Source organism: Carettochelys insculpta, chromosome 6 (genome assembly GCF_033958435.1).
Source record: "Carettochelys insculpta isolate YL-2023 chromosome 6, ASM3395843v1, whole genome shotgun sequence".
NCBI lineage: Eukaryota > Metazoa > Chordata > Testudines > Carettochelyidae > Carettochelys > Carettochelys insculpta.
Genome location: NC_134142.1, coordinates 126,612,774 through 126,640,215, shown reverse-complemented (window position 1 = coordinate 126,640,215; position 27,442 = coordinate 126,612,774). Strand labels below are relative to the sequence as shown.

Sequence of the window (27,442 nt, the reverse complement as noted above, 5' to 3'; positions counted from 1 at the left end):
CTGTCCTCCTCGCTGTAACGGTGATAGACTAGGAAGCTGTTGCTGCGCAGACCCGCGACGAGCCGGAGCCGGAGCCGGAGCTGCAGCTGCCGGGCGGGATGGTGAGACTTGGCTCCGCCCCCTGGGGCCCCGTGTGCCAGGCTGCCCACCCGGACCCTGCGCCAGCGCTGGGAGGTGGCTTTGGGCCCGGGACAGGCGGCGGGAGGGGTGCAGGTGGCCCGGGGGCCCGGGACAGGCGCCGGAAGTGGGCCCCGGGGGCCCGGGACAGGCCATGGGGGCGGGGCGCGTCCCGTCCCGTCCCGGTTCAGTTTTTCTGTTTCCAAAGGGGGTCACCCTTTGAGCACCAGTTCCTGGCACGCTCTCGGAGCAGGTGCTCAGCTTCCCTGGCCCCTCCCTTCTTCTGGGCTCACCTTCGCTTACCTCGCCATGCTGCATTCTATTCCCGGGTGTTCTTCCCTGCTTGATGTCTCACTGGGTGTCTCCCCACGCTGTCCCAGGTGAGCACGACAGTAGCACCAGGAGCAGCAACAGCCTCTTGGCGGTCAGAATCCTGGCGCCCAGCCCCTCCCGGGGCCCCTGTCTTGTGGACAGCGGCGGCAGCATGAACGGCAGTGTGGGGGCATTGGAGGCGGCAGCACCGCTGCCCTCGCCCAGCTGGAGGGACTTCTGTGAGGCCCATGCCCGGGCTGCGGCCTTGGACTTTGCACGGCGTTTTCGTGCCTTCCTGATCGAGAACCCACAGTTTGCAGAACAGGGGGCTGAGGCAGCCTTTTCTCGCCGCTTTGCTGAGCACTTTGTGGAGCACTTCGAGGCGGAGGTGAGCCGGGCCTGTAGTGGTGACTCACCACTCCGCTGTGATATTGCTCCCTTCACTGGCACCCACCATTGCACTGGGGGTGCCTCTTCTTCCTCCACCCGGGACCTCTCTGAGACGTGCAGTGACTCCTCAGTGGCTTCCCCGGTAGAGCTGCAGCCTGGCCTGGCCTCAGGGATCTCCAGCAGTCAGTCTCGCAGCTCTGAGGATGTCTCTGCCTCTGCCGCAACTGCCAGCACCAAGCCTAAGCTCAAGAAGCGCTTCTCCTTGCGTAATGTCAGCCGCAGCGTGCGGGGCAGCATGCGTGGCATCCTGCAATGGAAGAGCTCAGCTGAGTCCCCCACCGAGGAGGAAGCTAGTGGGGCCAACACGAATTCAAACTCCTCAGGAGGTGGGGCTGCAGACTCCTTGCCCACTGAGCGTTGGACACACAAGTTTGAGCGGCTGCGGCTCAGTAAGGCACCAGCCCCCAAAGTGGAACTGTCCAGTGTCCGTCGTGAGGGGCTGCTCAATTACATCATGGCGGATGACGGCGGAGGAGGGAGTAGCAGTCGGGCCCGATGGCAGAAATGCCGGCTGCTACTGCGGAAGGCAGGCAAGGGAGAGGGCGAGGGCTACTTGCTGGAATTCTATATCCCCCCCAAGGTGAGGGAGTGCTGAGGGGTGTCTGTCTTCCTGAAGGGATGGAGTAGTGGAGCCCCAGGTTTAGATGGGTGAGAGCTTCAGTTCAGGGTTGAGGGGCACTGAATGAGCTGTGCATGTTGTGGGAGACAGGGTACAGGGAAAGTGTGACAGGTTGGGCTCCCTTTAGTGCTGTCACCCCATATTGAGTTAGACATACTAACTTGCTACAACGATGTCAGGTACAGGCCACATCCCCAAAGCTGTAGGCATCGACTGAAAATATCACAGTGAAAAATACTTGTTTTCAGCACTCCAAATACCCAGCCCCTTTTGGGTGCTGAACACTACATAAATCCATTTTATGTGTAGAAATCTGAAACTATAAGTTTTGTGAAATTTATCTTTTTTTCTTAATGTGAAAAGAGAGTTGTCCAGACTCTTCCCCTACTCCCCAGTAACAGTTATGTGTACTGGGTTTTTTAATCAACAAAAGCCAAAAGGTAGGCTTTAAGTGCTCTTAGGAGAGAGCACAAAGTGCAGTGTAGGTTACTCAACAAAAAGTAAAACAGAACATGCAAAGTTGCATTTAATACCTCTTCCTCAAAGTTGTTCTAATAAGCTACTTTCACCAACTGGAAGGCCTTCACTGTGGGCCGGATGCCTCTCCGACTTCAGCTTTAGATTTTTCTTGCAGTTATCTTAACTGAGATGGCTGCTTAGAACTGACAGTCTAGATTGCCTCACTCTCCACCCTCAGATAGGTTTTACATAAGGCAGGACTCCTCTGTTTTTCCATCTAAACATTTCCTCTCTTTGTGTGGAAAAATACAGCATCCAAGAGGGATTCCAGCATCAGGTGACATGGTCACCTGTCCTGATTGGGCCACGATAGCCCCGTATCCCAGTTTTACAGCAAAACAAGTCTAATCACAAATCTTTCTCCTGAGTAACGAGCCATTAAGATCCTTGAGTACTACTAACAGCCATCTTTTAGCACGACCACATTCGTAACACAAATTTATACTTTGTATTTCTGGCTTCAAATACAGGTATGATACATGCAGACACATGGCATAGTTGTATTCCGTAGATTACAACCTTTCCAGTGATATCTCACATGAAGGATATCTTATAAACCATAGACCAGTTACGTTTTGTTCATATTCATAAGCATATTCCCATAAATGATGTGGAATGTCTGTCACACCTCCCCTAGAGATCATGGTCAGAGGCTTGTTCACTGACCAAGTTGCAGGCAGCGTGCCTAAAATCCTTTTTGGCTGTGCTCGTACAACTCTGATGTATTGTCATTTGTGGGTATTTTATTTGTTTAAAGTTCTGCGTTTCTGTTCCCAGGATGCCTGTTAACATTTTGGGGTGTAGCATTGCTTACATAATGCAGATAGTAATATCTCTCAAAGTGTAGGTGTCTTGGCATTTAGCCACCAAGGCCACGGGTTTGTCTGCCTCAATTTCTCCTCCCATACCGTAGTGTAGAGTTGTTATGCTCTTGCTGCTGTGCTAAGCTCTAAGCCTATTTACAGGTGTTAGCTGAGAAGCTGCATTTTTATGGGACTCTCTTGGCACCATTCCTAGCATGTACAAAAACCTGTTTTTTCCAAAAATCAGGTATATCATAAATTTTCAAGGGATTTAACATCAATATCAGCTTTCTTGTCTTGACCCACAGCTGGGTAGCAAAAGAAAATACAACCAGCAATTCATCAGAGAGAGGCGCTTCCGAATGTGACTGCCTTATCACACCTTTTTCCTAGACCATTTTGGACTGGTTAGCGTGTGTGTCTTCCAGCCCCTTCATGCACCCTACTCTGTGTGGAGATATATACTTTCCTTTTTCCCTCAGTGAAGGTTTTCAGTTCAAGTGGGTCTCTGATGTTTTGGGGAGGACAGTGCGTATGGAGAATCTGCATGTTCTTGGTCTGCCCCTCTCCTGAGATGCCTTTCCATGGATCACCCCCAACAGTCTGTACCTGATGTGCGGCTGTGGGGAGGGGTGTACCTTCCCAGGGGGTGGCTGTTGTTTTCCCCTCACCTGGTGATTCGTTAGCATTTTCACGGAAACGGGACTGCTTGGAACAGACCCCTCCCTGCCTTGAAGAGACAGAGTTGGGTTTCCCGAGAACAGTAGGACAGACATTTTGCAAATGTGGGTCTTGAATGGAGACAGGCTTTGTTGCTCCTCTCCCTGTCAGCAAGAGGTCTGTTCTGTGGCCACTTCTCTCTGGGAAGTCAGATACTCTGGTTCTCCTTACAACCTGAGCCATGGGTGAGGTATCTGGCATTTCAGATGCAGATCCTCACCTGTAATAAATGGGGAGACATTCCTGTCTCCCCTTGCCTTCTGACTGAACTTCCTCCTTTGGGTTCCTGTCTAAGGCATACACCATTGTGTCCTCCAAATGGGAATCTGTCCCCTGTCTAGTTGCAGCCTGGTAGCTACTAGTCATGACAGACTTTTCACTGGCTGGCACAGTACCCTCCTCCTGGTTAGAGAAGGTTTTGGAACTGATTGATAAACTTAACTGTAGCAAGTCACAAGGACCAGATGGCATTCACCCAAGAGTTTTGAAAAAACTCAAATGTGAAATTGCAGAACTGTTAACTGTGGTTTATAACCTATCCTATAAATCAGCTTCTGTACCCAATGACTGGAAGATAGCTAATGTAACGCCAATATTTAAAAAGGGCTCTAGAGGCGATTCCGGTAATTAAAGACCAGTAAATCTAACGTCAATACCAGGCAAATAAATTGAAACCATAGTCAAGAATAAAATTGTTAGACACATAGAAGAATGTAATTTATTGGGCAAAAGTCAGCATGGTTTCTGTAAAGGGAAATCATGTCTTACTAATCTATTAGAGTTCTTTGAAGGGGTCAACAAACATGTGGCTAAGAGGGACTGAGTAGAATAGTGTACTTGGGTTTCCAGAAAGCCTTTAACAAAGTCCTTCACCAAAGGCACTTACATAAATTGAGTTGTCATGAGATAAGAAGGAAGATCCTTTTGTGGATTGAGAATTTGTTGAAAGGCAGGAAGCAGAGGATAGAAAGAATGGTAAATTTTCAGAATGGAAAAGGGTAACTAGTGGTGCTCCCCAAGGGTCAGTCGTAGGACCAATTCTATTCAACTTATTCATAAATGATCTGGAGAAAGTGGAAAACTGTGAGTTGGCAAAGTTTGCAGGTGACACTAAACTGCTCAAGATAGTTAGGACGAAAGCAGACCGTGAAGAACTTTAAAAGGATCTCACAATACTGAGTGATTGGGCAACAAAATGGCAAATTACATTTAATGCAGATAAATATAAAGTAATGCACATTGGGAAGAATAACCCCAACTATACGTACAGTATGATGGGGGCTAATTTAGCTATAACTCATCAGGAGAGAGATCCTAAAGTCATCGTGGATAGTTCTTTGAAAACATCCATGCAGTGTGCAGTGGCAGTCGAAGAAGCAAACAGGATGTTAGGAATCGTGAAAAAAAGTATAGAAAATAATACAGAGAATATCTTATTGCCCTTGTATAAAACCATGGTATGCCCACATCTTGAATACTGCGTACACATCTGGTCTCCTCAAATCTCAAAGAAGATTTATTGGTATTAGAAAAGGTTCAGAAAGGGGCAACTAAAATGATTAGGGTTTTGGAACAGGTCCCACATGAAGCGAGATTAAAGAGACTAGGACTCTTTCTCTTAGAAAAGAGGAGACTAGGGGGGGATATGATAAAGGTATATAAAATTAGGAGTGGAGTGGAAAAAGGGAACAAGGAAAAATTATTTATTTGTTCTCATAATATCAAAATAAGAGGACACCAGGGCCGTGTCTACACTAGCTCCAAACTTCAAAACGGCCATGTAAATGGCCATTTCAGAGTTTACTAATGAAGCGCTGAAATACATATTCAGCACCTCATTAGCATGCGGGTGGCCGCGGCACTTCGAAATTGGCGCGGCTCGTCCCGACGGGGCTCCTTTTCTAAAGGCCCCCGCCTACTTCGAAGTCCCTTTATTCCTATGAGCAGATGAGAATAAGGGGACTTCGAAGTAGGCGGGGTCCTTTCGAAAAGGAGCCCCCTTGGAACGAGCCACGCGGCGGCGAGCCGCATCAATTTCGAAGTGCCGCAGCCACCCGCATGCTAATGAGGCACTGAATATGTATTTCAGCACTTCATTAGTAAACTTCGAAATGGCCATTTGCATGGCCATTTCGAAGTTTGGGGCTAGTGTAGACACGGCCCAAATGAAATAAATGGGCAGCAGGTTTAAAACAAATGAAAGAAAGTTCTTCACACAGCCTGTGGAACTCCTTTCTAGAGGAGGCTGTGAAGGCTAGGGCTATAACAGGGTTTTAAAAAGAGCTAGATAAATTCATGGAGGTTAGGTCCATTAATGGCTATTAGCCAGGATGGGTAAAGAATGGTGTACCTGGACTCTGTTTGTTAGAAACTAGAGATGGCTGGCTGGAGAGAGAGTGCTTGATCAATACCTGTTCAGTCCACTTCCTCTGGGGCACCTGGTATTGGCCACTGTCAGCAGACAGGATACTGGGCTGGATGGACCTTTGGTCTGACCCCGTAAGTCCATTCTTATGCTCTTATCTGAGTTGGGTCTGCCCCCAGCTACAGGGCCTTTGGAATCCCTGCCCACCACAATGGCCATCACGGCCCCCTGCAGGACACGCTCTTCTGCATCCTATTGCCAGAGCTGTCCCTTGTTCCACTACCACTCACTGGCACCGAGCAATCAGTGTACAGGCAACCCAGTCCCTCACTCCCTTGGAAGAGATGATGCCTTGAGCCCTGGAGCCACAAGCACTGACCTCTGCAATCCATGCGCCCATCAGCTCATTTTCTACTGATATGGAAGAATTAAAGACACACTTTCCTATGTACCCAGCAGCACCTGTAACTTCACACTCTCCCTCTGGAGCTTCAGCATGAGATCCTTTCTCGCTACTAACAGACCCTTGGACAGTTTTAGTGATATTGATAGTCATTCCCAGTTAACACTGGAGATAAGTTGTTAGGTACAGCAGCCATGATCAGTCCAGCTTCCAGATCCTCAGTTACAGTGTGCATTTCAGTCAAAGGAACAGGGATTTTGTGATCTCCCACCAATTCAGGTTATCAAAACAAAAAGCAGTCAAGTAGCACTTTAAAGACTAGCAAAATAGTTTATTAGGTGAGCTTTCGTGGGACAGACCCACTTCTTCAGACCATATCCAGACCAGAACAGACTCAATATTTAAGACACAGAGAACCAAAAACAGTAAGCAAGGAGCACAAATCAGAAAAAGATAATCAAGGTCAGCAAATCAGAGAGTGGAGGGGTGGGGGGGAAGATCAAGAATTAGATTGAGTCAAGTATGCAGACTAGCCCCTATAGTGACTCAGAAAGTTCACATCACGATTTAAGCCATGTGTTAATGTTCCAAATTTGAATATAAATGTCAGCTCGTCCACTTCCCTTTCTACAAAACTAATAAACTATTAAACTATTTTGCTAGTCTTTAAAGTGCTACTTGACTGCTTTTTGTTTTGATAGTGTATAGACCAGCACGGCTTACTCTCTGTTACAATTCAGGTTATGTCATCTTTTCTGGCAATATAGCTTCCCTCTGGACCAGTTCCCTCCTGACCACAGAACTTTCTGCCTCAGTATCCCTCATCCCTTGAGTTCTCTGCTGTTAAGATCAACAGCTTGCAGATGCTCACTGCTTGGTGGTGCAGTGACAACCTTTACAAATCCTTTTGTTTTGTTTTTACAAATCCTGTATGATAAGTGGCCACTTCCTGGGTGCCTCTGTGCTTTGGGTAGCACCATTTCTGTGTGTTATCTACTGCTTTTTCCCACTCAACATGGTGCAAAACAAAAAAGCAGTCAAGTAGCACTTTAAAGACTAATGAAATAATTTATTAGGTGATGAGCTTTCGTGGGACAGACCCACTTCTTCAGACCACAGCCACACCAGAACAGACTCAATATTTAAGGCACAGAGAACAAAAAACAGTAATCAAGGAGGACAAATCAGAAAAAAAATGATCAAGGTGAGCAAATCAGAGTGGCGGGGGAGGTCAAGAATTAGATTAAGCCAAGTATGCAAACGAGCCCCTACAGTGACTCAGAAAATTCCTATCCCAGTTCAAACCACGTGTTAATGCGCCAAATTTGAATATAAAAGAGAGCTCAGCTGTCTCCCTTTCAATAGTGGTGCGAAAATTTTTCTTCAGTAACACGCAGACTCTTAAGTCATTAACAGAATGGCCCACTCCATTAAAATGTTCACTAACCGGTTTGTGGATGTGGAGTGTTTTTATGTCTGTTTTGTGCCCAGTAACTCTTTGTCTAAGGGAGTTAGAAGTCTGTCCAATGTACAAAGCATTTGGGCATTGTCGGCACATGATGGCATGTATGATGTTAGTTGAGGAACATGAGAATGTGCCCGTGATTCTGTGGGTAACCTTGTTAGGTCCAGTGATGGTACTTCCAGAAAAGATATGTGGACAAAGCTGGCAGCGGGTTTTATTGCAAGGAAAGGTTCCAGGACTGGTATTCCTGTGGTATAGACTGTGATTGTTGGTGAGAATCCTCATAATGTTGGGAGGTTGTCTGTAGGAGAGAACAGGCCTGTCACATAGGGCCTTCTGGAGTGTGGCATCCTGATTAAGGATAGGTTGTACGTCTTTAATAATACGTTGCAGTGGTTTGAGGTAGGGGCTGAAGGTGGTGACCAGTGGTGTTCTGTTCTTGGCTTTTTTGGGCCGATCTTGAAGTAGCTGGTCCGTATTCGTCTGGCCCTGTCAATTTGTTTTTTCATTTCTCCTGGTACGTAATTCGGGTTTATGACTATTTGGTAAAGATCTTGTAGTTTTTGGTCTCTGTCAGTTGGATCAGAGCAAATGCGATTGTTGTTCAGGGCTTGACTGTAAACAATGGATCTAGTTATGTGTGCAGGATGGAAGCTAGAAGGGTGCAGGTAAGTATAGCGATCAGTGGGTTTCCAGTACAGTGTGGTACCAATCAGGCCATCCTTGATTTGTACTGTAGGGTCCAGGAAATGTATTTCTTGAATGGAGTTCGGCATATTAACACGTGGTTTGAACCGGAATGGGAATTTTCTGAGTCACTATATGGGCTCATTTGCATACTTGGCTTCATCTAATTCTAGATCTTCTCCCTCCCTTCTACCCCCTACTGTCTGATTTGCTCACCTTGATCATTTTTTTCTGATTTGTCCTCCTTGATTACTGTTTTTGGTTCTCTATGCCTTAAATATTGAGTCTGTTCTGGTATGATGTTCTGCAAGGACTGTGGCTTGCCGTTCCCACTTACTGATACCCAGGCTGAGGGGAATATTCAGTGTGAAAGCTGCCTGCTGGTGGAATCTCTCAGGCAGCAGGTGGGGGAGCTGCAGGAGGAGGTGGCCAGGTTGAGGAGTATCCGAGTCCATGAGCAGTTCCTGGATAGTATTCAGGTGGAGACTGCGGAGGTAACTGTCCCAGTGCACAGGACGGCTTATAAACCACTGGAGGAGGTGGACCAGGGTGGACACTGGCAGCTGGTTACTTCTCGCAGCAGGCTGTGTCCCACCCCTGCTCAGAACCCTCCCACCGTGGTACTGGAAACCGTTATGCTGTATTCGATACAGGAGGCCAAGAATTACCCCATACAGACGAGGAGAAGCCTCGTACCCCCAAGGCTGGGAAGTCTACTGCCACTCCTGCAAGAAGGAAACGTACAGTAGTGGTGGTTGGAGACTCTCTTCTGAGGGGGACGGAGGCGCCCATCTGTCGCCCTGACATTTCATCTCAGGAGTTGTGCTGCCTGCCGGGGGCCCGTATCCGAGACGTTACGCAGGTATTGTCAAGGATTATCCGGCCCTCTGACTACTATCCCATGCTTCTCATCCATGTGGGCACTAATGATACTGCGAGGTGTGACGCTGGGCAGGTCAAGAGTGACTTCAGGGCTCAGGGGGCACGGGTCAGGGAGTTTGGGGCGCAGGTGGTATTCTCTTCAAACCTGCCTGTCAGAGGTAGGGGCCCAGGCAGAGACAGGTGTATCCTGGAGGTGGATGCTTGTTTGCGTAGATGGTGTCGCCAGGAAGGCTTTGGTTTCTTTGACCACGGGATCCTTTTCCGGGAAGGACTGCTAGGCAGAGATGGCGTTCACCTGTCGAGGAGGGGGAAGACCATATTCGGACACAGGCTGGCTAACCTAGCGAGGAGGGCTTTAAACTAGGTTCGACGGGGGCAGGGGAGCAAAGCCTGCAGGTAAGTGGACAGCATGAATACATGGGAGATGAATTTGAAATGGGAGGGAGTATGGGCTACACTGGGAGAGTAAAAAGAAGGCCAGCGCAAAACTGGGAGGCAAGGCCAAATCAATGTCTGAGATGCCTATATACAAATGCAAGAAGTATGGGAAATAAGCAAGAAGAATTGGAAGTACTAATAAATGAATACAACTATATCGTTGGCATCACAGAAACTTGGTGGGATAATACTCATGATTGGAATGTTGGTATTGAAGGGTACAGCCTGCTTAGGAAGGACAGACAGGGAAAGAAGGGAGGAGGTGTTGCCTTGTATATTAAAAATGTACACACTTGGACAGAGGTGGAGATGGACGAAGGAGATGGACGGGTTGAAAGTCTCTGGGTTAGACTCAGAGGATTAAAAAACAAGGATGAGGTCCTACTAGGAGTCTACTACAGGCCCCCTAGCCAGGTGGAAGAGGTGGATGAGGCTTTCTTTAAACAGCTAACAAAATCATCCAGGGCCCAGAATTTGGTGGTGATGGGGGACTTCAACTATCCAGGTATATGTTGGGAAACTAATACAGCAGTGGACAGACTGTCCAATAAATTCTTGGATTGCATTGCAGACAACTTTTTATTCCAAAAGGTTGAAAAAGCTACCAGAGGGGAAGCTGTTCTAGATTTAATTTTAACAAATAGGGAGGAAATTATTGAGAATTTGAAAGTGGAAGGTTGCTTGGGTGAAAGTGATCATGAAATCATAGAGTTCACAATTCTAAGGAAGGGTAGAAGGGAAAACAGTACAATAGAGATAATGGATTTCAGGAAGGCAGATTTTGGTAAACTCAGACAGCTGGTAGGTAAGGTCCCATGGGAAGCTAAACTGAGGGGAAAAACGGCTGAGGAGAGTTGGCAGTTTTTCAAAGGGACATTATTAAGGGCCCAAAAGCAAGCTATCCCACTGTGTAGGAAAGACAGAAAACATGGCAAAAGACTGCCTTGGCTTAACCAGGAGATGTTGCATGATCTCAAAATAAAAAAGGAATCTTATAAGAAATGGAAACTAGGACAAATTACAAAGGATGAATATAAGCAAACACCGCGAGCGTGCAGGAGCAAGATTAGAAAGGCTAAGGCACAAAATGAGCTCAAACTAGCTACAAGCATAAAGGGAAACAAGAAGGCTTTTTACAAATACATTGGTAACAAGAGGAAGACTAAGGAGAGGGTAGGGCCATTGGTCAGTGAGGAGGGAGGAACCGTAACAGGGAATTTGGAAATGGCAGAAATGTTTAATGATTTCTTTGTTTCGGTCTTCACTGAGAAATCTGAAGGAATGCCTGACATAGAGAATGCTAGTGAAAAAGGGGTAGGCTTAGAAGTTGAAATAAGAAAAGAACAAATTAAAATTTACTTAGAAAAAGTAGATGTCTGCAAATCACCAGGGCCTGATGAAATGCATCCTAGAATCCTCAAGGAGCTGATAGAAGAGGTATCTGAGCCTTTAGCAATCATTTTTGGTAAATCGTGGGAGACGGGAGAGATTCCAGAAGACTGGAAAAGGGCAAATATAGTACCCATTTATAAAAAGGGGAAAAAGAATAACCAGGGAAACTACAGGCCAGTCAGCTTAACTTCTGTGCCAGGAAAGATAATGGAGCAGGTAATTAAAGAAATCATCTGCAAGCATTTGGAAGGTGGTAAGGTGCTAGGGAACAGCCAGGATGGCTTTGTTAAAAACAGATCATGTCAAAACAATCTAATAGCTTTCTTTGATAGAATAACGAGTCTTGTGGATAAGGGAGAAGCGGTGGATGTGGTATACCTAGACTTCAGTAAAGCATTTGATACGGTCTCACATAATATACTTATCAATAAATTATGCAAATACAACTTAGATGGGGCTGCTATAAGGTGGGTGAACAACTGGCTGGATAACCGTACCCAGAGAGTAGTTATTAATGGTTTTCAATCCAGCTGGAAAAGTATAACTAGTGGGGTTTCGCAGGGGTCTGTTTTAGGACCGGTTCTGTTCAATATCTTCATCAACGATTTAGATATTGACATAGAAAGTACACTTACTAAGTTTGCAGATGATACCAAGCTGGGAGGGGTTGCAACTTCTTTGGAGGATAGGGTCATAATTCAAAAGTATCTGGGTAAACTGGAGAAATGGGCTGAGGTAAACAGGATGAAGTTTAATAAGGACAAATGCAAAGTGCTCCACTTAGGAAGAAACAATCAGTGTCACACATTTCTTTGTCTTCTAGTTACAGGGTCAGGGAGTGCAGCCTGCTGTCTGGCTGTTGCTGCCTCTATGGCTTTCTGTGACCAACTTTTACCCTGGCAATTTGTGCATTAATTTCCATCTGTCTTAATTGCATGTGTTTCTTAGTTTTTTAATTTTCTTCCATTTGAAACCTATTCTGTTTCCTTTGTGAGCTCACTCTTGCTCAGTTTCCTGATTTTCCTGTCCATTTCTCTTATCCAGAATAAGACAATAGAAAATAACAAACCAGTAACCACATTGTCTGCTCCCTAGCCACCACTGAAACTCCCTGAAAATTACGACCAATGTCTCAGAACAACAATCTGCAGTGGTCACTGTATCACTGTTGCAGGAAAGGACCCCCTTGGGACTGTCACCCAATGTGTGGGGACGACCCTCCTGAGCCTGTTTTCCTTGCCAGCTTGGGCCCCCAGTACTCTGTTTTGTTGAGTCAGATGCACTGACCCACTGCAACACAGACACAGGATCCAGGCCAACACCCCCTCCATCCCTGCCTCTCTCCCTGCCCCCCCACCAGGCAAGATGCAGCCATTAACTAAAACCAGCACAAGATACCTATCTCCAGTACTGCAGTATCCAGCCCCTCTGAGAGCTGAATCCGAGGTAAATCAATCTTATGCTGTTTGATGATCTGTACAGTATATGTTAATGAAATTCACCCTCTTTCTTAATATAAAGCAAGGTATGCACAGACTTCTTCGCCCGCCTGCCCAATAGCATTTATTTACACTAGCTTTATTAATAAATGAAAATATGTTCCATTTAAGCTTTCTCCTCTCATGGAAAAATACAGCATCCAAGATAGATCCCAGCATCAAACCACATGGCTACCTGTCTTAGCAGGAAACACTATAGGCTCTCATCCAAGATTTACAGCAAAATAAGTCTGTTCATAGGTTTTTCTCCTGATTATTGGGCCATTAAGTTCCTTGAGTGTTATAAATGGCTCTCACTTGGCATGACTATATTAGTAACACAGGTTTGTACTTCATATTTCTGACTTCAAACTCAGGAATGATACATGCACACAAATGACATAGTCACATTCTATAGATTGCAGCATTTTCAATGATATTTTACATGAAGTATCTTGTATATATCATAGTCCAGTTATGTTGACTTATGTTGCATTCATATTCATAAACATAATCCCATAAATAACAAGGAATGCCCCATCCCACATTGCTAGAGCTGGTAGAGAGAAAGGTGTTCTGGGGTCAGGGCTGCTTGTTATCGTGCCTAGCCTTGGGAGGAGAGTGGAGGTATAGCAGAGTGGAACAGTGCCTTTTAACCTTTCCAAACTACTGTGCTAGAGTCTGTTTTGTCCTGTATACCCCCAAATTTTACATCTGTTAAAAATTACTGGGTTCCAAAGTCAAGACATCAAAATATAAATGTATCCCAGCATATTAGTCCTGAACAATTGCTGGCTTTCTCATTTTACCATATAGTTATAAAACAAGTCATTTGGAATTTAAATATTATAATTCTGTGTCAGTGTATAGTATGTAGACCAGTATAAGCAACTCAGTGTCTACATGAAATTTTAGTTTGTACTAGAGTTGTTAAGTGATTAAAAATAATTGTGGCTAATTGTGAGATTAAAAAGTAATTATGGTTTATTGGTGTTTTAATCATGCTGTTAAACAATAATAGAATATCATTTAAATATTTTAGATGTTTTCTACATTTTCAAATACTGATATCATTTACAAATTACAAAGATATAAAATTTACAGTGCTCACTTTATACAGTTTTTGTGATTTCAGATCTTTGCATTGTAAAAAGATAAACAAAAGAAATAGCGTTTTTCAGTTCATCTCATGGAAGTACTATAGTATGATGTGTTTGTAATTAAAAATCAAATGACAAACTTGGAGATTTGTTTCCATAACTGCACTCAAAAATAAAGCAATGTAAACCTTTAGAGCCCACAAGTGCACTCAGTCCTACTTCTTCAGCCAATTGCTAAGACAAGCAAGTTTATTTACATTTACAGAAGTTGCTTGCTTCTAATTTACAATGTCATATGAAAGTGAGAACAGGTGTTTGCATGGCAGTGGCGTAGCTAGTGTTGCAAGGTTTTTAGGTGCCAGATGTACTAGGCATTTATATAACCCTTTGTGCTTTGGCCAGCATTCTAGAGGTGATATTTCTATGCTGGTGTTGTGTTATGTTCACAAGAATCAGATGCCACCAGCAGATTGATACCGCAGGGAGGTTGGGTGCCATAGTTCCTGTATTGGTATGTTACTCTTTTTATTTTTAGACTTCTGCAAGCATGTTCCACATGTCTTCCCTCAGATGTTAGAAAGGCATGTTGGATTCTTAACCCTTGGGTTGAGTGCTCTAGCTATCTTTAAAACTCTCATATTGATATGTTCTTTCTGTTCTAGGAAGTCGTTAGTGAAAGTGTGCTGGGTTATCACACAAGACCATGAAAACCTTAAATATATGGCAGAATGTGGATAAGACAAAGTGTGGGGGGGAACAGTTCTTTTCCCCGAGGAGTTCAGTCACAAATTTAATTAATTCGCTATTTTTGAATGGACATTGCCAAGGTGGAAGCATGTCCTCTGGAATGATGGTGAAGCACAGAGTGTCATACACATGCTCAGCACAACTGGCATATGCATAACTTCTAACACCAGCTAGGATAGTGCCATGTGAATACTTGTTCTCACTTTCCAGAGACATTGTAAATAAGAAGTAGGCACCAGTATTTCCTGTAAATGTAAACAAACTTGTTAGTCTGGTGATTGGCTGAAGAAGACATGGGACTGAGTGGACTTGTAGGCTGTAAAGTTTTACACTCTTTTGGTTTTGAGTGCAGTTCTGTAACAAAAACAATTCTATATTTGTAAGTTGCACTTTCAGGATAATGAAGTTGTATCACAGTACTTGTTTGAGGTGAAGTGAAATAGCTCTTGTTTTTGTTTATCATGCAAATATTTTGTGAAGCCAGTACTGTACACTTTGTATTGTTTTATAATTGAAATCAATATATTTGAAAATGAAGAAAAACATCCAAAATATAAGAACTTTAAATTAGAATTCTATTGATTAACAGTGTGATTAAAACTGTGATTAATCATGATTGAATTTCTGATTATTCATTTGTTTTGAGTTAATTTTTTGAGTTAACTGAAGTTAATTGGTACCTCTTGTTTGGACAGTAAACCCTCGATTTTATGGACCCCAGTTTAGCAGACTTTAGGAACAACGGACATCCGTCTCCCCCATCCCTGTTTTTCCCAAAGCCCACTTAATTAGGGTCCGTAAAATCTTAAAGCCCACCCTCCACCCCAAAAACCAGTGAGTGACCTACCGAGTCCGCCGCAGCTGAACCCTCCTGAGCGCTCCCGGAGTCACCACGCACTCCTCCTACCGGGAGTGGGGATGCATACGTGGGCAAACGGCACTCATAGACGTGCCCCACCCCCATGAAAGGAGCGCATGGCAACTCCAGCAACAGTGGTGGCTCTTCCAGCCCTGCAGCAGGAAAGCTCCAGCTGTGCAGTGGCGGAGTCCCTCCAGCCATGCATGGTGGGAAAGCTCCAGCAGCAGGCTCTGGCAGCTCCTCTTGTGGCAGCAGGCTCCCCCAGCTCCTCCAGCGGTGACAACTCCTTTGGTGAGCTGAGGGCTTTTTTGTGGGGGAGTGAGGGGCTGAGTGAACTTTGTTGGGGGGGGCTGGGCAGTAAATCCTCTATTTAAGGGACTTGTGGCTTTCACAGACACCCTTCCCCGATTAGTCTGTTAAATTGAGGGTTTACTGTACTGATTGCACTAGTGCTTTTTATGAAGCCTGTTGTAAAACTAGGCAAATAGCTACATGAGTAGCTGTACCCCTGGAAGACCTCTGCATACCCCCAGGAGAATGTGTACCCATGGTTGAGAACCACTGAGGTAGAGCACAAATAGGAGCATCAGGCTGGACTCCTGAGTTCCTGAACATCCTGTGCAGTCTTGGGAAAGTCCCTGCCCTGCTCTGTTCTGCAAGTGAATCAGATTAGTAATGATCCCTGTCCCATAACACTTGACCTTACACAGCCCCATATCAGGAAGAGATGAATGGCTTGGCCCTGGGTGGTAGGTAGAGGGTTCCATCTCACCTTCCTATTTCTGACCTGCCCACAGTCCAGCAAAGCCCGTGTCAGCATTCTCTGCTCAGCAGTAACAGATGTACGCACCACCACACCACTGGAGATGCCTGACAAGGAAAACACCTTCGTCTTAAAGGTGTGTATGTGGGCAGGGTGGGAGGGAGGGGTTGGGAGGGTCTGTTGTTTACGGAGGAGGAAGGGGTCAGTGCACAACCCTTCCTTGCACCGCTGATGCTGCTGTGGGTCATGCACAGGACTGGGTGTGGGACAGATGGAGCCGTCTGAGGGGTGGGAACTTCCCCCTCACTGGGGAAGCAAGGAGGAGCACAGGGCTGAGGGTCTGAGCAGGAAGCCCCTATTGTGGGGCCGAGTTGGGGAGATATTTGGTGGGAGTGGAAGGGTCATTAAGGGGGTCCTGGACAGTTGCAGGTGACTCCACAGGTTTGTGCAAGGGGAATCATAGAATCATAGGGCTGGAAGGGACCTCAGGAGGTCATCTAGTCCAGCCCCCTGCTTAAAGCAGGATCAACTCCCCCACTAAGTCATCCCAGCCAGGACCTTGTCAAGCCGGGACTTAAAAACCTCAAGGGATGGAGCATCCACCACCTGTCTAGGCAATGCATTCCAGTGCTTCACCACCTGCCTGGTGAAATAGTTTTTCCTAATATCTAATCTACACCTCTCCCTCTTGAACTTCAGACCATTGCTCCTTGTTCTGCCATCTGACACCACTGAGAACAGTTTCTCACCCTCCTCTTTAGAGCTCCCCTTCAGGAAGTTGAAGGCTGCTATTAAATCACCTCTCAGTGTTCTCTTCTGTAAACTAAACAAGCCCAAGTCCCTCAGCCTCTCCTCACAGGTCTTGTGCCCCAGCCCCTTGATCATTTTTGTTGCCCTCCACTGAACCTGCTTCAGCAAATCCACATCCTTTTTATGATGGGGAGCCCAAAACTGGACACAGTATTCCAGATGTGGCCTCACCACTGCCAAATAGAGGGGAACAACCACTTCTCTAGATCTGCTTGAAATGCTCCTCCTAATGCACCCTAATATGCCATTAGCCTTCTTGGCTACAAGGGCCCACTGTTTGCTCGTATCCAGCCTTTCATCCACCATAACCCCTAGGTCCCTTTCCATCGTACTGCTGCTGGGCCAGTCAGTCCCCAGCCTATAACAGTGCTTGGGATTCTTCCACACCAGGTGCAGGACTCTACACTTCTCCTTGTTGAACCACATCAGATTTCTTTCGGCCCAATCCTCCAATTTATCCAGGTCACTCTGGATTCTCTCTCTACCCTCCGAAGTATTGTATCTACCCCTCCCTCTAGTGTTGTGTCATCAGCAAACTTGCTGAGGGTGCAATCCAGTCCTTCAGCCAGGTCATTAATAAATGTTCTGGAAGGTGTCCTGGGAGTGTCATACTAGTGTGGGAAGGTGGGAGCCGCTCTCTCTCCCCCCCCCCCCCCACACACACGGGGTGCACTCTCGCTCTCACACAGACACGTACACATGGTGCTGGTACTGACCTGGTTTCCCTGGCAGATGGAGAACTCTCTTGAGTACATCCTGGAGACAGTCGATTCGCTGCAGATGAGGTCATGGCTGGCTGACATCCAGGATTGCATGAGCCCAGGGTGAGTGAGCAAGTGTCTGTCCCGAGCCTCAGCTCTGACATTTCCCTCCAGGGCTGCAGCTCGCCTTAGCCCTGTCCTGGGACCCAGCTGTACTGCATTCCCAAGTGGGGAGGGGACCAGACAGGAACCTCCGGTGTAGGGTGTCCTTTACCTGTGAATCACACCAGTGTCCCTGCAGGGAGAATGCAGACAGCATGGCCCTGCCCTGCCTCAACCACTCGGAGAGCATGCCAAGCCGTGATCTGCCTATGGTGCCCAGTGAGAGCAGCGAGCAGCTGTCCCAGGGTGAGTGTGAGGAGGGAGCCCTATGTGCCAGTCCTGCCAACCCCACAACCCTTCTTCCCCATAACCAAATCACTGTTCCCTTTCCTGTCTGCCTTTTCTCCTACCCTACTACAGGCCATCCCTAGCTGACCCCTGTCCCTGTTCCCTCACCCTGCCCCAGCCAATACCAGCATCATGGAGAGAAGATGGAGTAGACAATTCAGGGACTGGGTGTTTCCAGGGAAATCCAGGCCCTCTGGACCTGCTGAGGGGAGATGTTGTTCGGGGGCCACCGCATACCCAAGTGAACCCTGAAACGGGTCTGTCCAAGTGCTCTGGCTCTGTGGAAGTTGGTAACTTCACCTCTCTCTGTCCCCCCAGGTGCATATGGGGGTCTGTCTGAGCGCCCTTCAGCCTCCATCTCCCCCACCTCCATTTCCATTGCTGCTTCCCATTTCAACTCCATGGAGCTGCTGCCCCCAGAGCTGCCCCCCAGAGTCCCCATCGATGAGACAGCTGAGCGGCTGCAGGGTCCCTACCCCCCCAGCCTGCTGCATACACCCTTCCCAGACACTCCTGATACAACAGGTATGAAGCAGAGGCATCTGGGTGGCGTGACATGGGTCAATGAGGGTGGTCAAGGAAAAGGTACATAGGCAGAGAGGGTGGGATTTCCCGGGTGTGGTGCAGGAATGGGATCTGGTGGGGGGAAACAATTTTGTGGGAAGCAAATGTGTAATTAGGAAGGTGCTGTGGGTGGGAGTTGGAGGTCTGGGGCAGGAGGGATGAGGGAGTTAAGGTGTGGGAGGTGGGAATACTGGGTGCATAGGGAGCTGGGGTGGACAGAGCCCGGATCATGGGCAGGGGGATAGCTTAGTGGTTTGAGCACTGGTTCACTAAACCCAGCGTTGTGAGTTCAATCCTTGAGGAGGCTATTTATGGGTCTGGGGCAAATAGATTTAAAAAAAAAAAAATCTGTCAGGGATGGTGCTTGGTCCTACCAAGAGAGCAGGTGACTGGACTTGGTGGCCTCCAAGGTCCCTTCCAGCTGTGAGATATGGTGGGCTGAGAAGGGGGAAGGTTAGGGGGGCTGCATGTGACAGGTGGCGAGGTGGAGCAGGTCGGGAAGGGGCGTGTGTGTCATTGACAGGGGCTTAGACCAGTGAAGCAGGCCAGGAGGCAGCACAAAATGGGGATGGGGGCTGAGAGAGGAGAAGTTGGAGGAGGGACGGGACGTGAGCCAAGGATGGTGCCTGAGAGGGGAGTGGATGAGGGGCAGATAGGTGCCATGGACAGGGGCTTAGAGAGAAGCGAGTTGCAGGGCAGGACATGCTGGGAGGTTGGGAAGAGGTGGGTATGGAGAGCTATGAGGGGAGAAAGTTGTGGGGGCGGAACAGGCTGGGGGCAGAGAAGTGAGCATGGATTGGGGCAGGGCATGCTGGGGTTTGACGGGGAGCAAGTCTGGGAGGGCAGCAGGTTGGGGGTATGACATGGCGGTGGTTGTGGGGGAAGGCTCAGGGCTGCAGTGGTGGCAGGGCACAGTTCATGCCCACAGCTGACCCCCACATACAGTGTTTCACTCTCCTCTCCCATCAGGCTCATTCCTGTTCCAGGGGGAACCGGACCCTGGTGGGGGTGACCCCGAGCACCCCCTCTCTGAGTACCCTTGGTTCCATGGCACCTTGTCCCGGCTCAAAGCTGCCCAGCTGGTCCTGGCCGGTGGCCCCAGCAGCCACGGTGTCTTCCTGGTGCGGCAGAGCGAGACCCGGCGAGGGGAGTATGTTCTGACTTTCAATTTCCAGGGCAAAGCCAAGGTAACCATGCCAGCCCACGGGCCCCTTTCAGGGACAGGTTGGGAGCATATCACTAGTCTCACCTGCCTCTCCCCTTCCCCTCCAGCATCTGCGCTTGTCACTGAACGAGGATGGGCAGTGCCGTGTGCAGCATCTCTGGTTCCAGACCATCTTTGACATGCTGGAGCACTTCCGAGTGCACCCCATCCCGCTGGAGTCAGGTGGCTCCAGCGACGTCACCCTGGTTAGCTACGTGGTGGCCTCACAGAGGCTGCATGGTGAGATCGGGGGCAGCCCCAGGGTACTGCAGGGTGGGTGTGCTGGGTGCCCGCGGAGCACTTGGGCTGCAGTTCCATCCAATGCTCACAGCTCATCCATCTCTGGCTGGAGGAGGCGTGGCTGGAGGCTCCCTGTCGGCCTGCTCCCTGGCAGTTCTGGGTGGGAGGGAGCAGAGTGGCTGGCTGGCCCCTCTCTGTCTGTCTGTATGTCTGTCTGTGTGGTTCCAAGAAGGGTGCCATCCAGCTGACTGGACTGTCTGTGGGGAACAGGCGTTTCCAAGCCCTGGGCAGCTTGTTCCCCATCTCACTGGGGAAATGGGTTTGTGTCTTGCTTCCTGGGACACAAAGCAGGTCCATGCTCAGAGTAGCTTGTGTGGATAACGGAGGGTGGGGGAATGTGTGGAGGAAAGTAGACATGGCAAATGTCCAACTCAGCCAGGATGAGGAGGAGGAGACGAAGGTATGTCCAGCTTGTAGCTGGAGGAGGGAGTGGAGGCAGGCGGGAGGGGAGTGGGTGCGTTGAGCTTGGCATGGGGAGTGGGTGCGTTGAGCTTGGCATGCAGGTGGGTGTGCTGGGCTTGGCAGGAGAGGGGAGCAAAGGGGGTTGGGCATGTCAGGCTCAGGAGGCAGCGGAGTTGGGTGGGCATGTCAGGCTTGGCGGGACGGGAGGTGGGCAGGTTGACTTGGTGGGGAGAGGAGTAAAGGGGTGACTGCACTGGGCTTGGGAGCGAAGGGGAGGGCAGGCTCGTTGGGCTTGGAAGGGAGGTGGGCTCCTCAGGCTCAGAAGGGATGGGGTGAATTGCTAGGTGGGCATGTCAGCCTTCTTAGGGGGTGGAGGTTTGCACAGTGGAGAGTCAGGGTCGTGTATCAGTGCAGGGGGCATGCATGCAGTGTGCACCAGCTAAGTAGTGTTGGGAGGTGGGCACCGGGCACATCTGGCTCAATGCAGAGGTGGGTGCAGTGGAGCCCAGCTCAGGGAGGAGGTGGGACCAATGAAGGTACGCTTATTAAGTTTGCAGATGATACCAAGCTGGGAGGGGTTGCAACTTCTTTGGAGGATAGGGTCATAATTCAAAAGGATCTATATAAACTGGAGAAATGGGCTGAGGTAAACAGGATGAAGTTTAATAAGGACAAATGCAAAGTGCTCCACTTAGGAAGGAACAATCAGTGTCACACATACAGAATGGGAAAGGACTGCCTAGGAATGAGTACAGCAGAAAGGGATCTAGGAGTTATAGTGGACCATAAGCTAAATATGAGTCAACAGTGTGATGCTGTTGCGAAAAAAGCAAGCACGATTCTAGGATGCATTAACAGGTGTGTTGTGAACAAGACACGAGAAGTCATTCTCCCACTCTACTCTGCGCTGGTTAGGCCTCAGCTGGAGTATTGTGTCCAGTTCTGGGCACCGCAGTTCAGGGAGGATGTGGAGAAATTGGAGAGGGTCCAGAGGAGAGCAACGAGAATGATCAAAGGTCTAGAGAACATGACCTATGAAGAAAGGCTGAAAGAATTGGGCTTATTTAGTTTGGAAAAGAGAAGATTGAGGGGGGACATGATAGCAGTTTTCAGGCATCTAAAAGGGTGTCATAAGGCAGAGGGAGGGAACTTGTTCTTCCTTGCCTCTGAGGATAGAACCAGAGGCAATGGACTTAAATTGCAGCAGGGGAGGTTCAGGTTGGACATTAGGAAAAAGTTTCTAACTGTCAGGGTGATCAAACACTGGAACGAACTGCCAAGGGAGGTGGTAGAATCTCCATCACTGGAGATATTTAAGAAGAGGTTAGATAGATGGCTTTCAGGGATGGTCTAGAAAATGCTTGGTCCTGCCATGAGGGCAGGGGGCTGGACTCAATGGCCTCTCGAGGTCCCTTCCAGTCCTACTATTCTATGATTCTAAGGTCTGATTCAGTAGGGGAGGGGCAAGGGGGGGCTGCAGTGCAGCTCCAGCTCAATGGGGCAGGGTTGCGAGGTGGGTACAGCTTAGGTCTGACTCATTGGGGAGGTGTATGGGGGGACACGGTGGACGTCAGGAAATGGAGGGGAAAGCACAGAGCAGCTGCGGGAGAGCGGAGGGGGAGGTGGGTGCAGTGCAGGGCGGGTCAGTGGGGGAGGTCTATGAGAGGCACATAGCGCAGGTGCAGCATGGGGGGGCAGTGCTAGGCACAGAGCAGGTGTGGGAGAGCAGAGGGGGAGGTGGGCGCAGTGCAGGGCGGGTCAGTGGGGGAGGTCTATGAGAGGCACATAGTGCAGGTGCAGCATGGGGGGGCCACGCTAGGCACAGAGCAGCTTCGGGAGGGCGGAGGGGGAGGTGGGTGCAATGTGCCTGAAGCTCCATCTGGGGAAAGGTGGGTGATTACCCCTGTTGGGAGAACCGTCCTTCAAGCCCTCGCTGGCACTTGTCCTGTCCCATGTCTGCCCACCTGTCTGTGCTTTGTCTGTACCTTCACTTTGGGTGGTTGTCCCCATCTGTCCCCCCATGTCTGTCTGTCTGTCCCCGTATCTGATGGGCGTCTCTGTCTCCCCCCGTGCCCTCCCCCCTGCAGGCAGGGACAGGGCGGGCAGCCGAGCCGCCACCTGTGAGCCGACCCAGCGCAGCCCTGACTCGCCTGGCCTCGTCTCCATCGGCGCGAATGACTGTTTGTAAGTGTGAGGCGCGCCGGGGGGCCCAGCCCCGTGGCAGTGAGTGTGTCGTGTGTGCCATGGCCCATCATGCCATCCATAAGGGAGCGGGGGGGCCGCGGCTCACTGCTCTCCCCAGTGCTTCCATGGGGTACCGTCTGAGGTGCTGGAGGGGTCCCAGGAGTGTCAGGCTAGCGCTCCTTGGCCTGCCGTGGCAGCCTGTGACCCAGTCCCTGCTGTGAGGGGCAGAGGGGCGTTTCATCCCATTACTGACGGGGCAGAGGCTGGGGTTTGTGTCAACTGCAGCCGCTAATACCTGATCCCATCTCTCTGTTTGTCTCCACAGAGTCGAGCACCTCCCATAGCCTGCCCCCACCACCCCCATCCTGGCACCCAGCTCCAGAGGGGGGCAGCCCACAGCCCCCCTGGATCATCCCCGATGTCCCTGCCCCCAGCGGTCCCTCCCTGCCAGAGGAGGAGGAGGATGAGGGGGGCAGCACAGGTGATCCAGAAGATGGGGCTACAGGGAGGGTCCTGCAGATCCAGGTCGAGGAGCCAGAGAGAGGCACGGGGCACACCCGGGCCATCAACAACCAGTACTCCTTCATCTGAGCCATGCTGAGGATGGGCAGCCCCACAGAGCACCCTACAACAGGAGGGTCCCTGCCTCACTGAGCACTCAGGGCCCTGCAACAGGAGGGCCAGCCCCCTTGATCCCAGCTTCCCAACTCATAACTTTGTGTGGTGATTGAGCCTTTCCCCTCCCTCAGAGCATGTCCTCAGGGGTCCAGAGCCCATCTGGGCACAAAGGTACATTGTTCCCCACTGGCAGAGGGGCTGGTCACTGACACACTACAGGGCAAGGCCTCTGGAGCCCAAAGGGAGCAAGGGAGCTTGCCCATGCCCCTTGGCTCTGCACGCTGTCACTGAATGTATCGAGTCTCCGAATGTATCCTCAGTTATCCCTCAGCCCATTCTGGCCCCATCCTCACAACACAAGCGACGTATTTATAGGCCTCCTGCAGCCAGTGCCTGGCAACGGGCCAGGCCCCAGCACCCTCTCCCCATGATTGGCCACACCGTACAGACCCCCCATCAATTAAAGAAAAGATACTATGTATGTCTGTCCCCTCGTGTGTCCCCCAGACTGTGCGTTGTCCCCTGGAGTGCTCTCTCCCCCTCCCCCACAGGAGTGCCCCCCCAGAGTGCTCGTCTCCTTACCAGTCTCCCCCCACAGGAATTTCCCATGGGGTGTTCTCCCCCCCACAGGAGTGTCCCCCGAGTGCTCCTCTCCCCGCCAGTCTCCCCCCCACAGGACTGCCCCCCTGAAGTGCTCTCTTCCCCGCCCAGTCTCCCCGCCCCCCAGAGTGCTCCGCTCCTCGCCAGTCTCCTCCCCTCACAGGAGTGCCCCCCAGGGTCCTCCTCTCCCCACCCCCCCCGCAGCGCCCTCACAGGGCGCTCTCCTCTCGGCTTTGAGAATTTATTTTTCTACTGTGGAGTAGTTGGACTCTTCTCCCTACAACTCCCCATCCCAGCCTTGACCCCACCCTGACCCCAGTGCCAACCCAGCCCACCCCCGACCCAAGCCCCAGCATCAGCCCTGACCCCACCCTGTCTGATTTTTAGTTGTCTGGGGTCCAATTGTTTGTTAATTTTTTTGGCGTTTGTATGAATCTCGTTCACCTTTTAAAGAAAAAGGGAAAGCACAGCTTGCCTGCAGGGCAGTGGCTTCGTCTCTTCTGTGCCTGGGGGCAGGAACATTACACTCCCTCCACCCCCGACTCACCCCCAGCAACACCTGCCCCAGGCCAAGGGAGGGTGAGGTCCCCCTGGATAGGGTCTCAAGACAGTGCTGGCAAGGGAGTGGGGCAGCTTTGGGGGAGAAAACACCCTCCCCCCACTGGGGCTGTTGCAGCCACAGAGGGCACCGCGGGAGTCTAACAGGACACCCCATGCACCAAGCAGAGGAGCAGGACCCTGCAGCCTAAACATGCTCCTTGGCTCCCAAGGGCAGAGGCAGCAGAGAGTGGCCCACAGTCCCCAGACTGACAGTGGGATGCAGCGTAGACACTTTCCCGTCACCAGGGAGCAACAGCCCTCCACAGCCAGCGCTCCACCCACCAGCCAGTGCTGCTGAGCATGTGCAGTTCCTCTTCCCTGGCTGGAGCCCTGGCCTCAGCCGTCCCTCTTGGCACTGCAGCCTGGCTGGGAGCATTCAGTGCAAAACCAGAGCGCTGACCCCTGCCTTGGCCAGATCAAGGCTAGTCCATAGCTCAGGTGGAGACACCCCCCCCACCATAGCTGGGACACAGCTGAGGGAGGCATGGGGCAGGTGAAGGATAACCCCTTTGCCCCCAATGGGGGTAGGATCCTGCTGGCCCTGCACTGACCCCAAGCTAAAATGAACTTGGCTTGCCTGGGAGGTGGGTGCTGGGGCTGAGTGAGCCACCAGGGGGAGCTGCTGGTCCCTGTGGTTTCCTGAAAGCCTGTTTCACTTCTCCCTGGGAGCTGGTGTGCCGTCCCCCCAACTCCCCCGGTGCCCCCGCCCCACACACAGGGGATTTTGGTAGTTGAGAGCAGATAAACCCGAATCATTGCTGCTTCTTCAAGTGGTCCCCGTGGGTGCTCTACATTAGGTGTCGGGCTCACCCTGGCACCGCAGATCAGAGATTTCCAGCTGTATCTCATCGGGTTTTGCATGCACAGATGCATGTCAGCCCTTCGCGTGCTTTCAGTCACGTGCGTGATCCAGTCCACGCCAGTTCCTCTCAACCGCCAATGGCTGCAGACGGAATCCGCTTCGGCTCCAACGCCTAAGACAGATAAACTTGTTTTGTAATATAGTTATTTGTTTTTCCTCCTTCTATAAGACCGTTCAAAGTTCTCTTGTATATAGTTTAAAAAAAAAAAAAAGGGGAGGAAAAAGAAGGAAGAGGTGGCCACCTCCCTTGTCCACTATCTCAGAGACTGTGAACCTTATCTGTTTTTAGTAAGTATTAGTAGCTGTTAAGTGCCTTGTTTAACATTAGAAGTAATTAAGTACTTTGAGAAGATAGTTCTTTGCCAGGGTTTAAGAAATGTGAATTGTGCTGCGAAGCTATGCCTGCCTCCGATGGCATAGCAAATGCATTTGCTGCTTGGGAGATGCCCAGGTCCCTCAAAAATGTCCTCACTGCTCTAAACTAATGGCCAGAGCGAGAAAGGACAGGGAGATGAGGCTAAAAATGATCTTGTTTGATGAGGCCCTCCAGCCTGAGCTGCTGGAGATGCCCCAGAGGGAAGAGTCCTCAGGGCCACATAAGGGGAAGGCAACCTCTTTGACCTCCTCCACGCATAGGAAAAAGAAGTTATCCCCTAATCGATCCTTGTCAGTGGCATTTGTGAGAAGGACGAGTGAGGCACAGGGTCGTGAAGCACTGGCTGTCCAAAGCAGCGAGAAGGCTGCACAACATAAAAGTGCCCGGGGCTCCAACCAGTAAACAGTTGGCACCGAGAACCCTGCAGGCACTGATATGGGAGGCACTGGAGGCTGTGGCACTGAGACTTGCAGCACCAAGAGCTGGAGACCCCGGCATGGGGCCCGACGGTGCCAGAGATTGCTATGCTCGCAGAACTGCACATGAGGCACCGGGTGCGGCACCGACGCCTGCGCTGAGGTCCCAGGCACTGGAGGCAGCGGCACCGACCACACGGGCTGGGCAAGGCAAGATCTAAGACCTGGCACCATAGTACATCCCCAGACATTCTCAGGATACCACTTTCACCCAGCTCTCCTCCTGAGATGGGTATCCCGGAATTGCTGGCAACACCACCAGCCTTCCTGAGATCGCCATCTCCATTTCTATGGCCACCATCTCCCTGCTCAGACATCCTTCACCGGTTGCCTTAAGGGAACCGCATGAGCGCTTCTATAGAGCATCCCTGCCAATCTCTACATCATCAAGGAGATCACACTCCTCTCAGCGCTATGCATACAGACTCCAATCATGTTCTAGAGCTCCATCACCAGGACCCTGCCCCTGCTACTACAGTCATTCATATTGTGGTGAACATCATCGGCACCAGGGCTCAAGGTCGAGAGACAGATCCCCGCCTCAATCTTCATTGCGTGGCCACCTCTCCTTGCTCCCTTCAAAAAGAGCAAATGCCTCTCCAATGAGGACAGGTCCAGAGCCATTAGACCTTCCCCTAGAATTCTCAAGGGAGCGGACACAGGAGGTGTCTGAGGAGCAGGAGGAGGTTTATCATAGTGATGCCTGTCATCCTCCCCAGAGAAGGCAGTTGTTCCTGGGGATATATCTCCCCCAGATGACCTCAAGCAATTTCAAGAGCTTTTTAAGAGGGTGGCAAACACTCAGGACATACAGATTGCGGAGGTGCAAGAGAAACACCTCAGACCCCCCGCATCATTCAAAATAGCCATCCCAGTCGATGAAGCCATTTTGGAAGCTGCCACAAATATATGGCAGACCCCAGCCTCCATTCCACCTACAAACAAGCGGGCAGACAAGAAGTATTTTGTCCCATCCAGGGGTATGGAGTTTCTATTCAACCACCCTGAACCAAACTCCCTAGTAGTGGAATCTTCTCAGCACAGATCGAAGACGCCACAATACAAGTCTGCGGGATCCAACAAGGATGCAAAGAAATTGGACTTATTCAGAGGGAAGGCATACTCCTCCTCCACCCTACAGCTGCACATGACCAACTATGCCGCCCACTTTTCAAA

The 27,442-nt window shown here is 49.9% G+C and overlaps 1 protein-coding gene and 1 long non-coding RNA gene across 2 annotated transcripts in view; one reads left to right on the top strand and one right to left on the bottom strand.

Moving 5' to 3' along the window:
- On the top strand, window positions 1-23,228 carry SH2B1 (SH2B adaptor protein 1). The gene is made up of 10 exons (XM_074998400.1): window positions 1-101; window positions 498-1,459; window positions 16,154-16,255; window positions 17,662-17,753; window positions 17,932-18,038; window positions 18,399-18,605; window positions 19,614-19,831; window positions 19,917-20,088; window positions 22,638-22,734; window positions 23,060-23,228. The coding sequence occupies exons 2-10, from the start codon at window positions 602-604 to the stop codon at window positions 23,076-23,078; spliced, it is 1,872 nt and encodes a 623-aa protein (XP_074854501.1). The 5' UTR covers window positions 1-101; window positions 498-601; the 3' UTR covers window positions 23,079-23,228.
- Window positions 21,086-27,442, bottom strand: part of LOC142015071 (uncharacterized) — a 53,629-nt gene continuing 47,272 nt past the window's right edge. The window contains exons 3-4 of the long non-coding RNA XR_012646091.1: window positions 25,363-25,526; window positions 21,086-21,595 (exon numbers count right to left, since the gene is read on the bottom strand). This is a non-coding gene — a long non-coding RNA (uncharacterized LOC142015071). The remainder of the gene's footprint in view (window positions 21,596-25,362; window positions 25,527-27,442) is intronic.